The sequence below is a fragment of the Scyliorhinus torazame genome, chromosome 9, assembly GCF_047496885.1.
Source record: "Scyliorhinus torazame isolate Kashiwa2021f chromosome 9, sScyTor2.1, whole genome shotgun sequence".
NCBI lineage: Eukaryota > Metazoa > Chordata > Chondrichthyes > Carcharhiniformes > Scyliorhinidae > Scyliorhinus > Scyliorhinus torazame.
In genome coordinates this window covers 197735888-197756504 of record NC_092715.1, presented here as the reverse complement: position 1 = coordinate 197756504, position 20617 = coordinate 197735888, and the positions used below count along the sequence as shown (strand labels likewise).

General features: G+C 47.2%; 1 protein-coding gene across 5 annotated transcripts in view; it reads right to left on the bottom strand.

Annotated features, from left to right (window-relative positions):
* Positions 1-20617, bottom strand: part of slc24a2 (solute carrier family 24 member 2) — a 397942-nt gene that overhangs the window by 82876 nt on the left and 294449 nt on the right. For all 5 annotated transcript variants that reach the window (XM_072516936.1, XM_072516938.1, XM_072516939.1 and 2 more), the window contains 2 exons: positions 14673-14771; positions 2925-3043 (listed from right to left, as the gene is read on the bottom strand). In XM_072516936.1, coding sequence (XP_072373037.1) covers positions 2925-3043; positions 14673-14771 — 218 coding nt within the window. The remainder of the gene's footprint in view (positions 1-2924; positions 3044-14672; positions 14772-20617) is intronic.

Below are 20617 nucleotides of genomic sequence, written 5' to 3'. Positions count from 1 at the left end.
ATTTTAACATCAGTGTCCTTGAAGGACTGCCGAAGCAAATCTTCTTCACTCAGCTCAAGGAAGACTAGCAAACACGAGGACAAATGGCAGCACTTCAAAGACACATTGAAGGCCAACCTCAAGAAATACAACATAGATGTCAACGCCTGGGAAACCCTTGCTCAGATGTGACCTACTTGGCGGAACCTCCTGATTGAAGGGACACAATTCTTTGGGAACACCCGATGGCAAGGGGAGGTTCGGAAATGGAGCCTGAGAAAGGAATACCAGCGATCGAGTCTGTGGATCAATCCCACCTCCCAGAAAGACCTGCCAAGGTGGCTCTAGGATTGGGCTCATCAGCCACACAATAGCCCACAAAACCCATAACCAATGACATGGAGATTTTAGGTGGACAATCATGCTCATGAGCGAGTGATAGCTGAAGAAGTGTGTACCATCTACAAGATGCACCGCAGCAACACACCCAACTTCTGAAACCCAGGACTTCAACCTGATGAAGATCAAGGACAATAGGCGCACGGGAATACAATCACACCCAACTTTTCCTCCAAGTCACCCACCATCCTGACTTTTATCATAGATGGGTGAAAATCCTGGACCCCTTATCCCTGCACTGCAGCAGTACAGGTAGCAGCTCAAAAGACACCCAAGAACGTGTGATAAATGCTGAACTTGGTCATACCGAAGAATGAATAAAAAATATTCTGACCTGAATTATACATTATCGAAGAAATGAATTCTAAAAAAATGCTGGCAAGTTTGGGCTCACTCTTGGATTTGCAATGTTTAATGATTTAACGCATTTGGAAACATTATGGCCTAAATTTTACACTCCCACCTTGGCAGATTATGAGACCTGATCTGGAAGCAGTTTTATGGTGGGGTGGTCAGGGCCATAAGGGCCTTTTCCCACCCATCCCCAATTTTGTGGCTGGTGGATGACGGATAGTTCAAGGGGGGGAATAGAAACATTTATAATTCTCAACTTCGGCACTTATCAGAAGTCCCCTTGACAAGGGGCAACACTCCCCTCAATGGCAGGACACCACTGGACATTCCAGCCCCCCCCAACCACAGGTTATCTGCTGATACCCCAATTGCCCCACTTCTGACAACCCCCCCCCCCCCCCCCACGAGTCCCCTCCCCCATCTCGAGACCCCTGCAACTTACCTGTCCTCTATGCCCTGACATCTCGTCCGGGGCACATTGCTACAGTGCATCTTCCAGCCACTGCAGCGGCCTGCCTGAAGTGACTGGAGAACTGTTGATCAATCCTATTGGCTGGCAGCTCTACAAGGTGGGACTTCCATCCAAGTAAGGACAGAAGATTTGCCTGCTGCCAATCAATGCCCATTAGTGTAAAATGGCACCAGTCCAGTCAGAGTCACCCCTCCGACTCTCTGATGCGAGCCCCTGCCATCCTAAAACTTCAGCTCTATATCATTGACTGGCATTTAGACTGCTACTTCAAAGCAGTACTGAGGGAGTTCTCCAGTGTAGCCTTTCATAAGGTGTTACAACGAGACCCCATTAAAAAGTTTAAATTCAGCAACTCTATTCAAAGAAAAGTTGCAGTTCTATTAACCTGGACAGTATTTCGCTCTCAAATACCACTAAAAACGGATCACTTGGTCATTTGTTTAATTTCTGTTTGTGCGACCTGCACTATATAAAAATTGTTTGCCCTGTCTGCCTACATAACAAGTGCTGCAAGTGACTGGTTTACTCAGCAAGGGATGCCAAAACTATTGCAGATAATAGACTCATTCGACAAAGGGAAATAATAAATATTTTTAAAATGGCAAAATCTAATGCTTCATCATTTTTCCAAATGGCTTTTCTTCAGTGATAAAAGCTAAGGTAATCTAAATAAATATATCATTAAGGCTGTAATAGCTTGCAATTCCCACAAAACTCAATCAGTTGCTGAGGCAACCCCAATGACAAGCAAGGTGTCACAAATTATCAGGCCATTTTTGGTATTAATAATGAAGTTATTTTTGTACCAGCTTTCAACAAGCCCTAGTACAATTCACCCTGTCGCGATGAAGTGGGCTGTAGGATTGTCTTCAAAGGGGAAAGTTACAAGAGCCTTATTTATCTTTGTCAAGTCGCCTCTGTATTCAGGAGGTTGCACCTATGCGGGTGAAGTTAGGCATCTTGCCAATATAGATGCTGCAACACCTGCAAATATTGGACTAAATAACTGTTTTTGTAATTCCAAAGAATAATTATCCTGATCATCGGAAGCCTAGCCTGTGCTCTGGCAAATATGATCGCTATTCCACATCAGCAGTATTTGACATTACCAGAAAAAGTACTGGATTCAATAAATGGCTTTTTTCCATTATTATAAAACATACCCTATTGGGCATTAGCAAAAGATCTAATTCTTGAAAATGTGTTTCAATCACCAGAGAACAGCAGCATACTCACAAAAAACAGACATTAGAAAACCTTCACTTATGCATTGCAACTGAGGCTGACTCGTTTTTTTAATCAGTTGTATTCGTACATGGTGGGTGGGATTTACCGACCCTCCTCGTGGTGTGTTTAGTGGGGGGCCCGCCGTTGGTCCGTGGTGGGGCCTTCCAGGCCCGCCACTGTCAACGGGGTGTCCCATGGTCCACACCCTCCATCGCTGAGGGGTCACTGTCAACAGGACCTGACGATCCCGCCACAGAAACAGCTGAAAAGTCCCAGGCTATGTCTGTGTTGTTATAGAGAAATTGTTTCCAAACAGAGCTCTTGCTTACCAATTACTGTTTTTTAAAAAATTGTTTTTTTTAAGTAGTGTTCGACCCGCTCTCTCCCACCCCTGTGGTTTCTGTTCAAATATCAACCTTGCTTTGTGCTGGTGCACAGACTCTCAACTTCTACCTTTCTAGAAACCCCAAATGTTTCCACACACAACACATACCTGCCCTGCTGTAACCTCTGCTCCATTGGGCAGGCTTCCGTTCTGCACTGTTGTGGGAGGATCCTTTGGAGGTGTCACTTCAACTTCTACATTGGCTGTATTTGGCAGCTCTGCTTTATCTGTATGAATGAAGGAATGCAGAACAAATAAGAGAAAGGGAATTAAAAACTCCAACCATGGGAAGCAAACTGCAAGACCGCCAGAAATTGTTTTGTGAAAAAAAATAAAGGGATTTAATTTGCACAACAAATATTTTGGGTGGGATCCTTCCCCTACTCCTCCAATTGTGCCTGGCGCACCTCCCGATATGCCCAGAGAATAGCGGGAGAGCACCTAAACAGGGTTCGTGCCAGGTACCGAACAGCGAGCACGATGCACCCGGCCGGCGGCACCATCTGGTTCACTCCCTCGCAAGACGTCAACCAGACTCTCATGTTCAATGAGTCTTCAAACGGGTTTAAATACGCTCAGCCTGTTCGAAGCAGGAGTCTCCCAGCTTCCGGGATTCACCCCCCCCCCCCCCCCCCCCGCCACCAGCACAGCCCGTGAGAATCATGACTGGTTTCCAAAAACCCGTGCTGGGGGTGCTCAGAGGCAATGGGGGCCCCCAGACGGTGAGGGACAGGCACCCTGGCACTGCCAACCAGGCAGTGCCACGTTGGCACAGCCAACATGCAGAGCCTGAGAGGGGCCATGGCCATGAAAGGTGGGGTGGGGGCAACCCAGGCAATTAAGTGATATGGGGGTGGGGGGTCAGAGGGGAGAGAAGCTGCCCCTCCAGGGTCAAAGGTTGAGGGTGTTGCCAATGTTTGAAACTAAACCCATGAGAATCGCCCCAAGCTCCAAGAAAATGACTAAGTGGGTGGATTATGATCAGAATCGCACTGGAACAGCTGGCGGGATCATCACTGGTTTTCCTGCCCGAAATGCACGTGGTCATTTCTTTTTTTTTTAAGGAGAATTGTCCTGTTATCTGCTGATTTATTTATTTCTGTGAAGTAAAATTATAACTTTGCAATACCATAAATTGGTTGTAACATTGAAAAAAAATGATTCAATATATTTCACATAATCCAACTTTCCTGCTGTATTTATGGTAGATGGAGAATTGCCCTGGCATCATTTTCTTTCATTTTTCAACTCCAAAATGATTCTATAACAGGTTTGCAGGAGTAAGCAGCAAAAACATGGAGCGATAGGCAGTGGGCATGTCCAATTACGCTAATAACTCACCATGGTGCCCCCACCCCTGATATTCAACTGCCAACCACCCATTTTTCAGGGACATAAGTGGCAAACAGCCCACAAATGCATCCAATAATAAGTGTCAACAAGTTCATGCTTGCAGTGCTCTTTGTACAGGGGATACTATATGTTAATATTGGCATACATCGTGACTGCTTTAAAACTTAAAATCACCTTCCCCCACCCAATCCTGCCTTCTTATAAAGAATTACAGGGCAAGTCATTAAACTGAGATTTAATGGCTGGAATTTAATATAAAATTCATTTAAATGCATAATAAAAATTCAAATATAATAAAAAATTAAATTCAATATATGATACCTTTCCAGTATTTCCTCTCCTTCCACTCCTCACTCTGCACAATGACCTTCACATCTACTCTCGCTGCGCGACAAGCCCTGGTCAACAGACTGAGCAGATGGTTTGCACAACAGCTGCACTTGCATTACATCCCTCACACAAAAGGCAAGCAACTCAGGTCATTTAACAAGGAAAATAGCTAATGTCAAGCAGGAAGAGAAGGTAGGTTGGGAAGGTGATGAAAGGATGAAACGTATGCAAAATGTTTTGCACCTAATGGATTAGAATGTGCAGTCCGACTTGCGTGCCAACTTCCCTTCGTCCTCAATGCTAAATTGCCTGAGCTCCAATTGGCACTCCAAACTCAGGGCTCAGCCAAGTTGGCAAACATGCCCTACACCTAGCACAAAACAACAGATACTACCACCCGACCACTGCATAGGTTAAAATTTAAACGCTAAATGGACTTTTCGGATCTTCAAATGTTATTAGATTTCCAAAATTAAAGTAGTGATTTATTTCCAAAAAATAACCCACTGCAGATCTCCTCACTTTTAATGTAATTGTTATAACATATAGAACCAGAGAATTCCTGGAATGCAGGATGAGAGCCATGATTATAATAGAAAGGAATCACAGATTCTTACAGCACACAAGACAACCAATCGATCCAAGGTGCTATTTCAATTTATTGGAAGACTTATTCCCACCAAACCCCAACCTCTCAGCTGCTCCATCCCCAGAACCCTGAAAATATTTAAATATGTATCCGATCCCATTTTAAAAATTATATTTGAGCTGATGCAACAAATTTGGTCATGTGAAAATCCTCAGTATTTCATAGAATTTACAGTGCAGAAGGAGGCCATTGGAAAGAGCACCCTACTTAAGCCCACACCTCCACCCTATCCCCGTAACCCCACCCAGCATTTTTGGACACAACGTTTTACAATATACATTAATGATCTGGAAGAAGGAACTGCAGGCACTGTTGCTAAGTTTGCAGATGATACAAAGATCTGTGGAGGGACAGGTAGTATTGAGGAAGCAAGGGGGCTGCAGAAGGATTTGGACAAGCTAGGAGAGTGGGCAGTGAAGTAGCAAATGAAATACAATGTGGAAAAGTGTGAGGTTATGCACTTTGGAACGAGGAATTTAGGCATAGACTATTTTCTAAATGGGGAAATGCTTAGGAAATCAGAAGCACAAAGGGACTTGGGAGTCCTTGTTCACGATTCTCTTAAGGTTAACGTGCAGGTTCAGTCGGCAGTTAAGAAGGCAAATGCAATGTTAGCATTCATGTCAAGAGGGCTAGAATACAAGACCAGGGATGTAATTCTGAGGCTGTATAAGGCTCTGGTCAGACCCCATTTGGAATACTATGAGCAGTTTTGGGCCCCATATCTAAGGAAGGATGTGCTGGCCTTGGAAAGGGTCCAGAGGAGGTTCACAAGAATGATCCCTGGAATGAAGAACTTGTCGTATGAGGAACGGTTAAGGACTCTGGGTCTGTACTCGTTAGAGTTCAGAAGGATGAGGGGGGGATCTTATTGAAACTTACAGGATACTGCGAGGCCTGGATAGAGTGGACATGGAGAGGATATTTCCACTTATAGGAAAAACTAGAATCAGAGGACACCATCTCAGACTAAAGGGATGATCCTTTGAAACAGAGCTGAGGAGGGATTGCTTCAGCTAGACTGGTGAATCTGTGGAACTCTTTGCTGCAGCAGGCTGTGGAGGCCAAATCACTGAGTGTCTTTAAGACAGAGATAGAACATAGAACATAGAAAATACAGCACAGAACAGGTCCTTCGGCCCATGATGTTGTGCCTAAATTATGTCCTAGATTAAGAACAAATTAATCTCCACCCCAGCATTCTACCGTAATCCATGTACCTATCCAATAGCCGCTTGAAGGAATAGGTTCTCAATTAATAAGGGGATCAGGAGTTATGGGGAGAAGGCAGGAGAATGGGGATGAGAAAATATCAGCCATGATTGAATGGTGGAGCAGACTCGATGGGCCAAGTGGCCTAATTCTGCTCCCGTGTCTTATGGACACCAAGGGCAATTTAGCATGGCCAATCCACCTAATTTGCACATCTTGAAGACTGTGGGAGGAAACCAGAGCACCAGGAGGAAACCCACGCAGACACGGGGAGAACATGCAGACTTCGCTACTAAATGAGAACAAAATCAACAGTCCTTTTCCTTTGGGCTGAATGGCCTCCTTCTGCACTGTAAATTCTATGATTTACTTCTTTTATATTATTTCAAAGTTACATTTTCCCAAATAGACCCCTCTTTTTTTTTATAAAATAAAAGGATTTGTTGGAATAACTAATTCAGAAGAAGCCATGACATACATTAATACATGATGACTGCCAGCTCTCCTATTGGGCAATTGATTAATTAATACAGCTATACTTACCCAAAGATGAGCACTGCTCAAAAGATGGAATAAATACAATTCATAATTACCAAGTATTGACATACTAACTGGGGTTTCAAACAATGTGTTAAATTGGAAAATGGACAGATTGCTTTAATGTCTCACTAATCATCCTCCCATTTTACATTATTCAATTCAATTAAAATGTTCTTACTTTGATGCTGTATGCTGAATGGAATGCAAATTCATCGAATTCCATTACTTCAATACTATGAGGTAGTGACTAGAGTCAAGGACAAAGCAATTGACAATTTCATAGCTTTAAATTATTTACTTGGGATAGCTTTACATTACATTTCTCAAACCTACCCATAATGAACAGAATGTAAAACTATGGTGATATGCAACACTCAGCTCTTGCTACTACACATCTAAGTTAGATCTTTAGTGATCGTGTTTATGGCTATGGCTATTTTCTTCCTCCGATATGATTAGAGTGTGATCCTTAAATTACTGGCATCAGTGATCAGGTGACATCTTTGATAATTTCAGATAACATGCTATCTAGGAAATGTTGATATATTTAAAATAAGTTATTTATTGGGGTGGCATAAATGCATGGAGCATCTAAAACAAATCTGCCATACCACTCATTTTATGATTTGAGCTATGTTAGGGAAGATATATTGCAGAGTTTCATGAACTTCATAATCTTTAATTGGATATTTCCTGCGCCATTCAGCTTGAAATATTTTTGTGTTGTTTGACGTGAGAGTTGATCATGATGCCATAGGAGCAATGGGGCATCTGGGATCTCAGTAAATGGCGAGGCCAAAGTCCCCATAGCAAAGAGATTTAAGCATCGAGAGAATAACAATATGGAAGATGGATGAACTAGATTTAAATTAGGACGAGAAGGAGAAATAAAGAGAAAAGATTGGACTGAGAGAGAAAGGAGATAGTGAGAAGAAATGTAGACATTTAAAATTTGATTTTAAAACAATCTCCAGCAATTTATTAACAAGGGATGAGAATCCACACTTTAGATTCGGCCAAATGGTTAATTGGTATTACATTGATAATCACAGAACTTAAAAAAGTGCTTGTGCAATTAATTACTGGACTTTGCATTCTATGGTGCATTTAGTGGGTAGTTAATATGCAACTTGATGCACGATCAATGACCACTAAAGCGAGATTGTAGTCCAACTGAAGGCTTTAATAAGCTAGATGTTTCCCCCAGCAGCTCAGGTACAGAAAGGAGGCTGCTGGGGCGGCACAGGCTCTTATACCCCGCCTTGCAGGGCAGAGCTACCATACAGCTTGACCAATAGGAAAACATACAATATCTACCAATGGTGTTCCAGCATGACCAGGTACCGTAATACCTCTACACAGACTACCACATTCACCCCCTGTTTAAAAAAAAAAAAAAGAGTCCCGCAGGGGTGGTGGCTTGATATTACAAAATGGTAACGTGGTAGAAAATGTAGTTATGCAGGTACCGTAATACCTCCGTACAGTGTTTTTGTCTTATTGTCGTACTATTTACAGATTCACAATGAACTATATACACTTCAAAATGAAGCAATCAGTCGATAGGGGGCACTGGTCGTCCGCTGTGATCGTCAAAGCTCTGGTGGTGACGCCGGTGGAGGCTCGGGCGTCTGTGGCTCCGGGAGCGTGGCCTCGATCTCTGTGGCAGCTTCGACACCCCTAGACGGCGCTGGTGGGGGAAACGGTTGACCTGGGAAGGGAGCGTCTGCGGGGTGTGTTGATAGGTGGGGGACCCTAGACGGGGCCGGCGGAAGGACCGATTCTCCTGGGAACGGGGCAGCTGCAAGGTGCACCAGTGGGAGGGAGGGTGGGACTGGTGGCTGGGATGTGCGTGGGGATCCGGCGGGTGCCAGGTCTCGTAGGGAGACCGTATCTTGCCGGCAGTCGGGGAACGCCACGTAGGCGTACTGGGGGTTAGCGTGGAGAAGATGGACCCTCTCGACCAACGGATCCGATTTGTGCGCCCGCACGTGTTTTCGGAGCAGGATGGGTCCGGGAGCTGCCAGCTAGGTCGGGAGCGGGGTCCCAGAGGAGGACTTCCTGGGGAAGACAAGGAGACATTCGTGAGGTGTTTGGTTGGTCGTGGTACAAAGCAGTGACTGGATGGAGTGGAGGGCATCCGGGATTACTTCCTGCCTGCGGGAGACTGGGAGATTCCTGGACCGTAGGGCCAGTATGACGGTCTTCCAGACCGTTCCGTTCTCCCTCTCTATCTGTCCGTTACCCCGGGGATTGTAACTGGTCGTCCTGCTCGAGGCGATGCCCTTGCTGAGCAGGAATTGACGCAGTTCGTCTCTCATAAAGGAGGACCCCACTATCACTATGCATGTAAGTGGGGAAACCGAACAGCGTAAAGATACTATGGAGGGCTTTTATGACGGTGGTTGCGGTCATGTCGGGGCAGGGGATGGCGAATGGGACTGGGAGTACTTGGCAATCACGTTCAGGAAGTAAGTGTTGCGGTCGGTGAAGGGGGGGGGGGGGGCCTTTGAAGTCCATACTGAAGCGTTCAAAGGGACGGGAAGCCTTTATCAGGTGCGCTTTCTCTGGCCTGTAGAAGTGCGGTTTGCACTCCGCGCAGATTTGGCATTTCCTGGTGGCTGTCCTGACCTCCTCGATGGAGTAGGGCAGGTTACAGGTCTTGATAAAGTGGAAGAAGCGAGTGACCATTGGGTGGCAGAGGTCCTCGTGGAGGGCTCGGAGGCGGTCCACTTGTGCGTTGGCACATGTGCCGCGGGACAGGGCACCCGGAGGCTCGTTTAGCTTCCCGGGACGATACAAGATCTCGTAGATATAGGTGGAGAGTTCGATCCTCCACCGCAAGATCTTATCGTTTTTTATCTTGCCCCGCTGTGCATTATCGAACATGAAAGCAACCGACCATTGGTCAGTGAGGAGAGTGAATCTCCTGCCGGCCAGGTAATGCCTGCAATGTCGCACAGCTTCTACTATGGCCTGGGCCTCCTTTTCGACTGAGGAGTGGCAGATTTCGGAAGCATGTAGGGTACATGAGAAGAAGGCCACGGGTCTGCCCGCTTGGTTGAGGGTGGCCGCCAGAGCTACGTCAGACGCGTCGCTCTCGACCTGGAAGGGGAGGGTCTCGTCGATGGCGTGCATCGTGGCCTTTGCAATGTCTGCTTTGATGCGGCTGAAGGCCTGGCAGGCCTCTATCAACGGGGGAAAAATTGTGGATTGGATCAGGGGACGGGCCTTGTCCGCAAAGTTGGGGACCCACTGGGCATAGTAAGAGAAAAACCCCAGGCAGCGCTTCAGGGCCTTGGAACAGTGAGGGAGGGGGAACTCCATAAGGGGGCGCATGCGTTCAGGGTCGGGGCCTATAACTCCATTTCGCTCTACGTAGCCGAGGATGGCTAGACGGTCGGTGCTAAACAGCTTTTATCCTTGTTATACGCGAGGTTAAGGATCTTTGCGGTTTGGAGGAATTTTCGGAGGTCATGGCCGCAGATGGTGACATTATCGAGATATGGGAACGTTGCCCGTAAACCGTACCGGTCAACCATTCGCTTCATCTCGCGCTGGAAGACCGAGACCCCGTTAGTGACACCGAAGGGAACCCTTAAGAAGTGGTAGAGCCGCCCATCTGCCTCGAAGGCAGTGTACTTGCAGTCACTAGTGCGGATGGGGAGCTGGTAGTAGGCGGACTTAAGATCCATCGTGGAGAAAACCTTGTAACACGCGATCCTGTTTACCAGGTCGGATATGCGGGGGAGAGGGTACGCGTCCAGCTGCGTAAACCTGTTGATGGTCTGACTGTAGTCGATGACCATCCTATGCTTCTCCCCGGTCTTTACCACCACTACTTGAGCTCTCCAGGGACTGTTGCTAGCTTCAATGACTCCTTCCCTCAGTAGCCTTTGGACCTCTGACCTAATAAAGATCCGATCCTGGGCACTGTACCGTCTGCTCCTGGTGGCGACGGGTTTGCAATCCAGGGTGAGGTTCGCAAACAGGGAAGGCGGGTCGACCTTGAGGGTCACGAGGCTGCAGACAGTGAGAGGAGGTATAGGGCCGCCGAATTTGAAAGTTAGACTTTGGAGATTGCACTGGAAGTCTAACCCTAGAAGTGTGGCCACACAGAAATGGGGAAGGACGTAGAGTCGGTAATTTTTAAACTCCTGTTCCTAGACCGTGAGGTTTGCTACACAAAACCCTTTTATCTCTACTGAGTGGGAACCGGAGGCCAGGGAGATTTTTTGATTAACGGGGTGGATGAGGAGAGAACAGCGCCTTACCGTGTCGGGGTGTATGAAGCTCTCCATGCTCCCAGAGTCAATTAAGCAGGACGTCTCGTGCCCATTGATTAGTACTGTTGTTGTAGCAGTTGAGAGTGTTCGAGGCCGGGACTGGTCCAGGGTCACCGAGGCTAATCGCAGCAGTTGAGTGTTTTCTTCGGGCGGTGTGCGGTCAGCCGTGCTGGGGTCCTGGGAGTCCATCCAAGATGGCGGCTCCTATTGGTCGCACATGGCTGGGGGTGCACAAAATGGCGGCGCCCATCCATCGCACGTGGTGTCCGCGGGACAAGATGGCGGCGCCCGGGGCCCGCACGTGGCCCTGGAGGAGGAAGATGGCGGCGCCCGCTGGCCACACGGGGACATGGAGAGGGTTGTGGTGGCGGTCCGCATTCGCCACCGGAGACCGCGGCGACCGCACGGGCCTGGCATACCACCACGAAGTGGCCCTTTTTACCGCATCCCTTGCAGGTGGATGCGCGGGCCGGGCAGCGCTGCCGGGGGTGCTTGGCCTGCCCGCAAAAGTAGCAGCGGGGCACCCCGAGGTTGCCAGGCCGCCTTGCAACACAAGCTTGTGGGGGATGGGAGATGTCTCGGGGTAGGCTGCGGAGGGGTTCCACGCTGCCCAGGGGGCTGCTGCGCGGTCGGGAACGTAAGCGCAGGCGTTTCGGGAGGCCACATCCAGAGAGCCTGCAAGAGCCCATGCCTCCTTGAGGCCTAGGGTTTCTTTTTCCAGCAATCGCTGGCGGATTTGGGAGGACAGCATACCAGTCACGAAAACGTCCCGGATCAAAAGTTCTGTGTGGTCGCTCGCTGAAACTGGTGGACAGCTGCATTTTCTCCCCAACACCAGGAGCGCACGGTAGAATTCTTCCAGCGATTCCCCAGGAATTTGTCACCTCGTTGCTAGCTGATGTCGGGCGTAGACCTGGTTTACCGGGCGAATATAATGTTCTTTTAGCAGCTCCATTGCTGCATCAAAGTCGTCCGCATCCTCGATGAGGGTGTAAATTTCCGGGCTCACCCTCGAGTGCAGGACTTGCAATTTCTGTTCTCCTGTGGGTGTGTTTTCGGCCGTTCCGAGACACCCTTTAAAACACGCCAGCCGGTGCTTGAAGGTTGCCGCTGAGTTCGCCGCATGGGGGCTGAGTTGCAGACACTCCGGCTTGATTCGGAGCTCCATCCTTTTAAATCTAGCTTATTAAATTGATGCACGATCAATGACCACTAAAACGAGGTTGTAGTCGAACTGAAGGCTTTAATAAGCTAGATGTATCCCCCAGCAGCTCAGGTACAGAATGAAGGCTGCTGGGGCGGCACGTGCTCTTATACCCCGCCTTGCAGGGCAGAGCTACCATACAGCTTGACCAATAGGAAAACATACAGTATCTACCAATGGTGTTCCAGCATTACCAGGTACCATAATACCTCTACACAGACTACCACACAACTCCAGCAAACTCTTAAAAACATAAATAAAAGGGGCGGCCGTGTTAAGCAAATTAAGGAATAGTGTAAATCTGCCAGCAGTTTTGCAGCTATTTTAACGCATGTTATAATGAGGATGACCTCATCACCAACCTATGCAAACTGGGACCCTATGACATATGAAAGCTGCTGGCGCAATTTTGTACTCAAAATCTGGTGCTCAGAATAGTTAGTCCTCAAAAAAGTAAGTTTAGAACTTGTTTATGAGCCCTGGAGAAATGGGAGATACCCTCAGGCTCTCGAAAAATTATGTGGGCTGGTGACACCCTGGATTTCAACCCCCAGCATCTTAATGCAGACCAGGTCAGCCACCTAATATCACACCAAACCAGAGGCACTTAGCAGCAGAACAGGTTTTGGGGAAAGCAGCTAGGCAGTTGCATGCCTTTGCACTATTCCAGACCTCCTGCTGGAGAGATCACACTTGCTGGTCCCACACAAGTGGTCAACCGGGTTATGCGCAGAATGCACTGCCTTGTAATAATTTGTCTCCGCTTTGAGCAAAAGTTGGTCTGGCGTTGTGAGGGATATGAATTAAAGTACTAAAACACCCCGGGTTAATTTCCTCAACTCTTACCCACTGGGTGTAAAAACAGGAAATGGAGGATGGAGTGCGGTGTGAGGGGGAAGCATGCACTGTGAGGTGGGGCTGTGGCAGACAGTGCTCCCAAGAAATGTTGCACCCTCTGCCACCCAAAATGTGTCGCAAAACAGGTGTAGGGCAGCTGACAAATCCATACAAGGTCTTGAAATATCAAAATTAGAAATTGTAATTCAATACATAATGACAATTGTAAAAAAAACTCTTTTGTTAGACCTATCGCCATGAAAGGTTAATAAAGCAAATATAGTATGCTAGTTTTAAAGATGGATTGGATTTTATTTTAATATGAAATAGTCTGTGTCGTAGAATAGGATCCCAACAATGCAGAAGGAGGCCATTTGGCCCATCGAGTCTGTAAGAGCACCCTGCCCAGGCTCACTCTCCTGCCTTATCCCTGTAACCCTATATAACCTGGACACCAATGGACAATTTAGCATGGCCAATCCACCTAACCTGCACAGAGGAAACTGGAGCATCTGGAGGAACCCCACGCAGACACGAGGAGAATGTGCAAACTCCACACAGACAGTCGTCCAAGGTTGGAATTGAACCCAGGTCCCTGATGCTATGAGGCATCTGTGCTAACCACTGTGCCACCCATTATAGTGCCCACTTACAGCCCGTCTCCAAATATATGCTTTTTGAAATATTGAACAAAGCACTGCTTTAAGAGAAATCCAGATAGAGCTTAGCAAGAGGAAATACAAATGGTGCACACTGTACTTTTACACTATATAATGTGCGCATTGATAGATTTGAGGTGTTTAACATAATGGAGATTCTCTCTAGTAAGGGAATTTACGAGATGAAAGCACAATCAAAATTTGAGCTGAGCTCTTTATAAGCAAGTCCTCAAACAAAGAAGTGTGGACATGATGCCGCAAAAGATAATAGATCAGAGATCAACTGAAGTGTTGAAATAGGGAAATAATGTCAACAGTTCTGAAGAAATGGCAGAGAATTGTGATAAAAATAGATGCTGGCATGACCAACAAAATGGTGGAGCAGGTTTATTGGATGACACGGTCCTTCCCTGTTCTTGTATTTCTGGTCCTTCCCTGTTCTTGTATTTCTAAGTCAGGATGCAACACTGTATAACACTTTTATTTGGCCTTGAAATGCTTTTGAAGGACATTTGCTTGTTTAAAGTACACAACCAAACTATAATTTTAAATGCAGATCAATAAACAATTTGTGAAGTGACAGTACTCATCGTCATATTCTGATTTGGTAAGACAGCTCAGGTAGAATGAGGGGGAAAAACATGCTTTTGTCATGTACACTTGAATAGAATTTCAAGAGCACTTGTAGTGAAAACAAAAGCATTTGAACGAATAGTGATAATGTGGCATTGACATGTGAGTATTCATTGTGGCGCATGACTTAATTTTTTAAGCACAAAGAGTTACCTGCATGATTAGTAGTCACATTGGGTTTCACACCATCATCTACTTGACATTTGTTTTTGGCCAGTTTGTGAAGAATTGATGCTCTGTGACGGAATTTACCTGGAAAGAAAATAAAGGATACATTGTGGTGTTTATTTTTTCCTCTTAAATCTAAAACATCACAACAGAACAAGGAACCTAAATTGATCCATTTCTAGTCAGCACTTGACAATTTGTGCAACTGGATGATTAATGTTCTAATAGAACACAGTGGGGAAAATTTTAACTGCACCCTGGTCTGTGGGAAAGGAGTGAAGTTCAATCAGTGCAGCGCTATTTTGTCCAATTCTCCATTTTAATTTCACGTATTTGCTACTGGCTAAGACAGGAGTCTCAAATTAATTAATTACAAATCAAGACCCCTTGTGAATATGGAACATGGGACCCACGTTCCATTCTACCCCACTCGAGTGGGACACACAGTTCGGCAGAGTCGTCATGAAACCTTTGGTAAGATTGCTGTTCACTCCAGCCCGTATATCTGTGGGTAACATCTCAGCAGCATAATGGTTGTATGAATTAAATGATCCACAAAGGCTGATGCTACTGCAACATGCTGGCAATAAATTGACAGAATAAAGCTGTTTAAAAAAAATCAAAACAGTATTTTCAAATCACTTGCAGAATTTTCAGTATTTACTCATCGGAATGTATGCATACAAATGACAGATTTGATGACATGATGAAGAATAGACAAATCACTTCAACATCCATTTACAAAGTTGACATTTGATCACATGGACATTGTATTTTTCCTAGAACAGGATGGAAAGCAAGGCAGCAGGACTTATTTTCTAAATGAAATCCGAATTGAACTTTAAAACATTAACCGATAAAAAAGTCTTGCAACATTTACTACACAAAATACACAAAGTCACCAAGGATAGCAGCAATATTGCATTCCGACCAAACCCCAACTCTCCAAACTTTGATTGATCATCGGTTCAATGTTTGAAGTATGTTGCAGTGGTAAAAACACACCATTTACTGGATAATATTCAAGAAATAACATTCTGGAGTTACACAATCTTAAGAGAGAGTGAGCTGACTCAGAAGGCGCCATCCACAATCCATTCTGCTGGGTGTTGTGACAGAGGAAAGAATGATCAATTATGGAGGTCAATGCTCAACTTTCACCAGACTTGGAGTAGGTTAGAACTATGTGCCAGCACTTGTACATTAAATTCTAAGGCCACGAAGGAGGAGTGCAACACTGAAGAATTAGCCTATATAATAGACTCAAGTCTTAGAATGAGGTTTCAATCTGTGGTCGTCAGACTTTTGAGGAAAGAGTGTTAACATGTGGCTCATAGCTATGCAGAGATATATCCTGGCAAAAATGTATCCTCAAGGAACACAAACTAAACAGATTGACCGGTTGTATACCTCACTGCTGCATGTGTGACCTTGTGCCATTGCCTTCATTGACATTAACGACTACAAATATATACTTCCTCCATTTTATGCATCTTAGGAACACTTCTCATAACTATAGGATGCTACCTAAACACAAGTTCTTCATTTAATAAGAAGCATGAATGGATTTCCCTCAATATTCCTGCAGGACTATTCTGTCCTGTAGGGAAACAATTGAAATATAGGTGATGATTTTAGCCCAATTCACTCAGGAAAAACAGGCTTGGGTGTGGGAGGGGGGGGTGCATCTCTCAGGTGATGGCAGAGGACAGGCATCAGAAGGATGGGAGATCTGTTCATAGACAGAAGCTTTCCCAGTTTGAAGGCACGAGAGGACAAATTTAATCTGCCGCCAGGGAACGCCTTGAAATATCTGCAAGTACGAGCCTTCCTGAAAAAACAGGTAGTGGCCTTTCCGGCGCTGCCCCCACTGAGGATACAGGACAGGGTGGACTCCGGCACCTGGGTGGGGGAGGTGAAGGTGTCGGATATGTCCCAGGAACTACAGGAGGCTGAGGAAACCCTGGTGGAGGAGCTCAAGGGGAAGTGGGAGGAGGAGCTAGGTGAGGAGTTGGAAGCGGGTCTGTGGGCAGTGGTCCTGGGCAGGGTTAATTCCTCCTCAATTTGTGCCAGGCTCAGTCTAATTCAATTTAAGGTGGTCCACCAGGCACACATGACAGCAGCGAGAATGAGCATGTTTTTTGGGGTAGAAGACAGTTGTACGAGGTGCAAGAGCAGCCCTGCAAACCATGTCCACATGTTCTGGGCATGCCCGGAGCTTAGAGGTCTGTCAAGGGTTTGCGAGGGCAATGTCCAAGGTGCTTAACACACGGGTAGTGCCGAGCCCAGAGATCGCGATCTTTGGAGTGTCAGAAGACCCGGGAGTTCAGTGGGCGAAAGAGGCCGACGTCTTAGCCTTTGCCTCCCTAATAGCCCGGAGACGGATTTTATTAATGTAGAGGGACTCGAAGCCCCGAGTGTAGAGACTTGGGTTAACGACATGGCTGGGTTTCTCAGCCTCGAGAAAATAAAGTTTGCCTTAAGAGGGTCTACGCTAGGGGTCTCTCGGAGGTGGCAGCCGTTCGTCGACTTTCTCGGGGAAAATTTAAATGTCAGCAGCAGCAATCCGTGTGGGGGTGGGGGGTGGGGGGGGGGGGGTGGTGAGTGCTTCATTGGGATGGTGTGGGAAGACTGGGTCACGTGGGGTAATGTCTATTTAATTGTTATTGTATATTCTCTTTTTGCACCATGTTCACTCTAGTTTGTTTTGTTATTATTGTTACTACTGTTTTATTATGAAAAATTCTGCAAAACCTCAATAAAACTTTTTAAAAAACAATTTTTAAAATTAAAAAAAAAAAATCAAAAAAAAACAAAAAAAAAAAAAAATCGCTCAGGTAATTTAATCACTAATTTCCTGCTGCTGCGTTCCAATTCTGATCTGTTCGTCTTCACCCACAATTTTAGTGGAAGCATATTAATCCAAAAACATACTGGGGGAGAAATTCAATTCCATTGCACCTGTTTAATGATCATAAAATGGGTGTGATAACGATACATGAAACGGCTCACACCTCACCCATACGTGCGTTTTGGCCTTCGTTAAATTTGCCATTCTGTGGCCTGAAACACAGACATGTGGGGCCTGCACCCATTTCTGGATCCATATGCTGAATTCATGAAGAGAAGTTGCAGCAGGCACCATGTGCGGAGAGTGCTATAAGCGTCGTCAGTTGTGTGTCCCAAAAAGACATTTTACTCCATTAAGTGCTTTTACATTCGTATCTTTCAGCTCATTTCATATTCTCAGTGAATTTCGAAACTACTGCATTCTCCATCACCTCATAATTTTGATTCTTTCTGGATTATCCTTAGTCCTAAATTATTTATTTTGCCTTCTCATTGTTACTTCTTCTCAGAACCCAATTCTTTCAGATTGATCTGAACTGATTATTGTTTCCCACAAATCAATGGCAAGAATTGATATTCACAATGCAGCACCATGGGCGGGACCCATGTAGAGGCCTGGGGGCCATTGGGCACCCCGAGGGAGGAGGAGTTGCTGGCGCCCGTCCCTGGTCCCCCTGTAGGGGAGATCCAGGAACACTGCAGCACCTCGGACTGTCCCCCCCCTTCCGTCCCAGGTGCATCGGGTGGGCAACGGGCAGGACAGGCTGGCAGCTCGCCATCTAGGCCAGGCCGCCCCAGGAAACTGCCGCCAAAGGGATCCCGAGTCAGAGGGCAGGAATCGCAGGAGTCCACCTCCAGTTCTGCTGTACCGTATGGGGAACCACCTAGGCGTTGTCAAAGGGCCTGTAAGGCCAAACAATTCGACACGGAGTAAGTAGCACGGGTGCAGGGCACAGTGGCGTTTTAGGGGCTAGGGCATGTGTATGCACTGTTTGTTATTAAAATCACTTTAACACCTAAAGAAGCTGCCTTTGTGCTCTGTCCAAAGCGTGCGAGGGTGTCATGTATGTTGGGCACCAGTGTGTGTGTGAGGGGTGGTCTTACGTCGAGCTCAGGTCAGTCTGCCCCCTTCCCCCTGGGCCGCCCTCACCATCCCCCCGGGCAGAGGACGGGACCGTGCGCTGCAGTGTCACAGCCGCATGCAGGGATGGTCCGGGTGGATGGTGGTACTGCGGCCATGGGTCAGACATCGTCCAACGATGTGGAGCCAGGAGCTCATTGCAGGGCGGGTTGTCACCATCCTCCATGGCCTGCAATAGACACGCTTCCACCGGCGCCCGTGAGACTCCGGCCCCCCAGTGCCACGCGGTGCCAGGTGTGCAGTAGGTGGCAGATGTGTGCCACGGTTTCCCGGCTCATCCGGAGTCTCCCCCTGCACATCCCTCCCGCCCGCCCCCCTCCCCCCGGCCCTCACCTCCCTCCCGCCCCTCACCTCCCTCCCGCCCCCCCCCCCCCCAACCTCCCTCCCGCCCCCCCCCCCCCCCGTACCCGGCACTCATCCCTCGTCCCTGGCACTCCCTCGTCCCCGGCACTCCCCCCCCCCCCCCCCCCCCCCCCCCGCCGTTCCCGGCACTCACTCAACCCCCGGCACTCACACACCCTGTCCCCGGCACTCACTCACCCCCGTCCCCGGCACTCACCCCCCTGAAGCCCACCCCACCCCCCCCCGCCGCGCACACACCTCTCCCCCACACACACAGACTGCGACCACGCCATCACCTCTCCTGCGGCCACCCCCCAGGCCGTGACCTACCTCCACGCTGGACGGCGTCAACCATCAGCACTGGTTGGCGCCGTTAAAAAGGTGTTTTGATTTACGCCGACGTGACCCGAACTTCGGCCCATCCGGCTGGGAGAATATGGGTAGCCCCAGAGTCCATTGTCTCGCGCCTGCCCCTGCCATTCTCCGAGGCGGGCAGCGTGTTTGACGCCCCGACTTTTCACCCTTTGGAGAATTTGGCGGGCGGGCGGCGGGATTTACGCCGCCCCCCCCCCCCCCCCCCAGCGATTCTCCGACCCGGCGGGGGGGTCGGAGAATCCCGCCCCATATCTTTTGTCATTACAGCAGAGTTCAATTTAGCTTCAACCATCTATTTCTCTGCCAGTTGCTAATTAAAACTCGCAGCACCTAAAGCAATTATATAGTGCAGAGAGTAACACATTTTGCTCTTTTTGCTGCTGTGTATTGACTTAATTGCCGATTTTACTCTTGCACTGGCAAGAATCTATGGGAACACTTGGCAGGAGATAAACAAATTATATAAAAATGTACTTGTGCCAAACTGCAGCACATTTCTAACCACAATAGAATCAAGACTAAAGATTGTTTAGCATTCACGAACAGGAGTATAGTTGCATATTTATTGGCTTTTGTAAGCAATACCCTCAACATGCCGGTTTTAATCGGTGCAGACGTGATGGTCCGAAGAGTTTTTTCTATGTAGACCTCCGACTCTATATATCCATATTTATGATGTTCTTAAAATATGCTTTCATGTTTTGCTGTGCTGAAGGTCATATAAATGTGACATTAAAAAAAACTCAAATATAAAACGTGTTGTCATATTCTATCATCTACCAGCAGGCAATATCATTGCCATTAAACTCCTCACACAAGCTTGCCACCCCCACATTGATTCTGTGTACACCTCCCACTGCCACAGGAAGGCAGACACCCACCCAGGCATTGCCTTCTTCCAGACCCTTCCATCAGGCAGAAGGTACAGAAATCTGAAGACCCGCACATCCAGACATAGGAACAACTTCTTCCCCACAGCTACAAGACACCTCAACCACTCCCCTCAGACTGATCTGTTCCCTGTAAGAACACTATTCACGATGCCCTCTGCTGCTCTTGCTCATGTGTTTGCTTTGTTTGGCCCCTTGTTCCACACTGTAACCAATCACAGTTTGTCGATGTACCATTTGTCAATGTTCTCTGTTGATTATTCTTTTGTCTACTATGTACCTACTGTGTATGTTCCCTCGGCCGCAGAAAAATATTTTTCACTGTACTTCGG